Source organism: Nicotiana tabacum, chromosome 23 (genome assembly GCF_000715075.1).
Source record: "Nicotiana tabacum cultivar K326 chromosome 23, ASM71507v2, whole genome shotgun sequence".
Taxonomy (NCBI): domain Eukaryota; kingdom Viridiplantae; phylum Streptophyta; class Magnoliopsida; order Solanales; family Solanaceae; genus Nicotiana; species Nicotiana tabacum.
In genome coordinates this window covers 108,108,071-108,112,121 of record NC_134102.1, presented here as the reverse complement: position 1 = coordinate 108,112,121, position 4,051 = coordinate 108,108,071, and the positions used below count along the sequence as shown (strand labels likewise).

The 4,051-nt window shown below is 38.8% G+C and overlaps 1 protein-coding gene across 1 annotated transcript; it reads left to right on the top strand.

Moving 5' to 3' along the window:
- The first annotated feature begins 1,074 nt into the window (after positions 1–1,074).
- LOC107784049 (uncharacterized) lies at positions 1,075–3,348 on the top strand. The gene is made up of 4 exons (XM_016605108.2): positions 1,075–1,485; positions 1,593–1,707; positions 1,795–1,915; positions 2,334–3,348. Exons 1-4 carry the CDS (start codon positions 1,385–1,387, stop codon positions 3,140–3,142), a joined length of 1,146 nt encoding a protein of 381 aa, XP_016460594.1. The 5' UTR covers positions 1,075–1,384; the 3' UTR covers positions 3,143–3,348.
- The last annotated feature ends 703 nt before the right edge of the window (positions 3,349–4,051 follow it).

The window sequence follows — 4,051 nt, the reverse complement described above, 5'->3', positions numbered from 1 at the left end:
CCAAGCTCATGATGCACCCCGGCCTCCGACAAGATAAGTCAGGCTCGAGACATGGTGCAAGGGACCGAAATCGAGCCAAAAGTCCCACCGAGCCATAATCCGTGGGCATGACGCCTACCCTCGAGAATGTCGAGGTCATGGTTCCGGAATTGGTCCTGGCCTCGAACGACTTCGAAAAACATTGTTGGACAATTAAGCATAGCCAACAGAAGGTCGAAACATCCGTGACCGGCCGGATATCACGGCGGGAATCGACACGTATCGATAAGGAACCAGCAATCAGTTAATTAGAAGATATTTTTACCTTTTATAGAGTTGTACCTAAAGTAGGACTCCCTTGTAACACGCATATCAAAGCAATATATCGTTATTTTCTCTGTCACTAGCACTTTCTCTTTTTCATTGGTGCCGGCCTTGGTGAGCCCGACTCGAGGATGACTATTTCACTAAGGCTGGAACTATCATACTCGTGTGGTTTGAATTTATTTTATCTTTATTTGTTCAATAGTAACTTAATATATCGCTTTGTATTAAATTAATCCGTGTATTATTAAAATCACTTACAAATTTAATTGTTATCCAATTTTAAAGGTAAACAGTCATTTATAGCCCAACTTCTCGAGGCCAATCTGTTCATTCACTCGTTTGTCACTAGAAGCATGTCCTATGTTTTGCTCACTTGTTTGCCACTAGAAATACTTTAACTTCTTTTTCGTTGGACAAATTTAACGTTATAGAACTCTGAGTAATCACTGTCAGAAAAAGTCAGAGGAGCATATTTGAACCTTTTTTATAAATATTTTGACCCGTAACTAAGAACAAATATAACATGATTTGCTAATAGTATGATGGAAGGTAATTTTAAAACGTTTCTAATAATAATAGGGTAAATATAAACATTTTCAAATGAAGAATGGAACAGTGAAGCGCACAATAGAAAGAAGAGTGGATTAGATAGTATATTATGAGGCTGGGGTTTGCCTAGCAATTTCCCCCTACCGACAGTGACAATTATACATCATAACTTTTTTCAATATAGCTAAGTATATATTACCCCACAAGGACAAAGCTCATGAATGGTCAGGAAAGAGGGAGAGAGAGCAAAGACCCTTTGGGCCTGGGGAAGCAGGCATGTGTATCAGTGGGGGACACTCTTCACTACTCGTATATCATAACAAACTCCCCCCTATGAATTATTGTGCTGAATGACATATCAAGAAGATTATTTTAATATAAGTGCTACCTCCCCCCTAACACTTGGAAGTCACAAGACATGATTTCTAGCCCTTCTAAACCTCAATTTAAGTACCAGAATTTTTAGTTGTTCTAGTTTTATACATATTGTAGCTTTTTCTTCTTCTTCTTCTTTCTCTGTTGTTGAAACATGCCTAAACCTGGTCCAAGACCCTATGAATGTGTTAGGAAAGCTTGGCATAGTGATAGACACCAACCAATCAGAGGTTCCCTTATTCAAGAAATTTTCAGGTACTTTTTTTTTCCTTTCCAATCATATTAATACATATTCAAAACCATTTTCTTTATTAAAGAAAAGAGAAGTTGTTTTTATGATTGCTTATGTCTGTTGAGAGTAGGATTGTGAATGAGATACATGGTTCAGCAACTAAGAAGAACAAGGAATGGCAAGAGAAGCTCCCTATAGTTGTCTTGAGAGCTGAGGAAATTTTGTATTCCAAGGCCAATTCTGAGGTTGAGGGTCTAATGCTTTTACCAATTTCCCCTTTTTTCTTAACTATCTATTTTGTGTATTATTCTTACCAATTCTTGTTTGCATAGGCTGAATATATGGATCTTAAAACTCTTTGGGATAGATTGCGTGATGCAATTGACACTATTATTAGAAGAGATGATAGTACTGAATCAGAATCTAGAGACCTCTTGCAACCTTGCATTGAAGGTACCCTTGATCTTCCTTTCCTTTTTTTCATTTTTCCTGTGCCAATAATGATTTTCAGTTTGCAATGCGACAACATCTCCATTCTAACATTTCAAGTTCTGTAATTTGTGACTTACTTTCTTTAGAAGTTGCCTTGGAAGGGGAGCTTTGCCGTAAATGGTAAAGTTGTTGTCAAGTGACCAGAAAGTTACGGGTTCGAGCCGTTGAAACAGCCTCTTGTAGAAATGCAGGGTAAGGCTGCTTACTATACACCCTTGTGGTACGGCTCTTTCCGGACCCCGCATATAGCGAGAGCTTAATGCACCGGGCTGCGTTTCTTTAGAAGTTGGGATTCTGGTTCTTGATACAATTGTTTAGTTATGGTTCTGGTTAGTGGATGATTTGATTGAAACATATTTTTGGTTGCATGATTGATTAGCTGCTTTGCATTTGGGTTGCTCTCCAAAAAGATTATCAAGAAGCCAAAGGAACAGTTCTCCAAGATATTATCTAAGCCCTTTAACTCCAGAGTCTAACTCTGGAAATTCCCATGACAAAAATAGAGGAAATCCTATTCCTAGCAGTCCATTTTTCTCCAAAGATCATAAATTTATATCAGCCACAATAAAAATTCCAAACCCTTCTAGCTCAGAAGCTAACAAAATGTTTCCTTTCTCAACTCTGAAATTTCCTCCATCTGTTGGTATACAAACTTTGCCAATGCAGACTGCTCGTGCCTCGCCTAATTCTTGTTCTATGTATCCTTTGTATTACGGTTCTCAATTTGAACCTTCTGGTCACAAATTTGGCTCTAGACGTGATCCCGATTCAAATGCTATGCTTGTGGATGATAACAAGAGGTTTGCTCCAAGAAATCCTCAGTCATGTAACTTAAACGCTTCAAACGTAGCTTCTCGGGCAGATTGTGAAGATGTAATTGGGTGTGACTTATCGCTGCGTTTGGGTTCTTTTGTGGTTCCGTGCACTAGTGTTGACAACACTTTGCCTGAGAAGAACAAAGATGGTGATATATGCAAGTTGAATGATCTAACTCCACAATTCAACAGAGGTTTGTCTTTCTTCTTTAAGGAAAATGCTGATAAAAATCAGCTCGAATCATCTTCAAGAAAAACGAGCTCCAATGGAAAAAATATGAAAGTAGCGTCAGTTTTGGAAAAGCGAAAGCTCGTTGAGGATCAGCAGATTTATTGGCCGGTGAAGCTCCCTTTTACCAAGTTCAGGTCATAGGTTATTAACTTTTCAGTAGTTACTTTGACAAATTTTGGAATAGGAAAGTGATAATCTGTGTGTTGTAGTCTCCTAGCTGTAGTTTTGCATTTGCTTTGATGAGGTTTGTTTGGAACTTTGTATGCTGCAAACTGCTCCTTTTTGAAGTGTTTAAACTTTAAATTCAATGAGTTCCAAATCCTTGAAGAAAAATCCAATGCTTCTTTCTTTGTCCGCTTGACTTTTACATTCAAGATCCATGACCAAAAAAGGGTAGCCCGACTAAGCTCCCGTTATGCGCAGGGTCCGGGGAAGAGCCGGACCACAAGGGTATATTGTACGCACCTTACTTTGTTTTTCTGCAAGAAGCTGTTTCAACGGCTCGAACCCGTGACCTCCTGGTCACATGACATCAATTTTACTGGTTACACCAAGGCTCCCCTTCTCTGTATACATGGCCATAATGGTCCAAAAATTAGACCACACTATAAACTGTGGCAGTAATGATGTGGTGGGAGTCAGGATGAAGTAATTGATAAAGAAGGTCTTGTTGCTTTTGAAGTGAAATGAAGGGTCTTTTTCAGAAAAGTCCCACTTTTGAAGTGTTGATATCAATGAATTCCAAATCCATGTAGAAAGAAGATCAAGTGCTATTTTCTTTGTGAACAAGGCTGTTTCTCTGCTCTTAATCTTCATTTGGTATATCTGTACTTTAAAAGAGAGGTGGGGGCTGGGAAGGAGGCATCTGCTTGTGATTCTTGCATAAACCCCACTTGGATTGTACATTCAAGATCCATGAACAAAGCCAAATGGTCCCAAAATAAAAAGATAAGACCACACTATACATACACTGTAGAAGTAATGAAGTAGGGTGTAAGGGATGAAATTATGGACAGGGACCTTGTTGCTTTCCAACTGAAGTGAAGGATC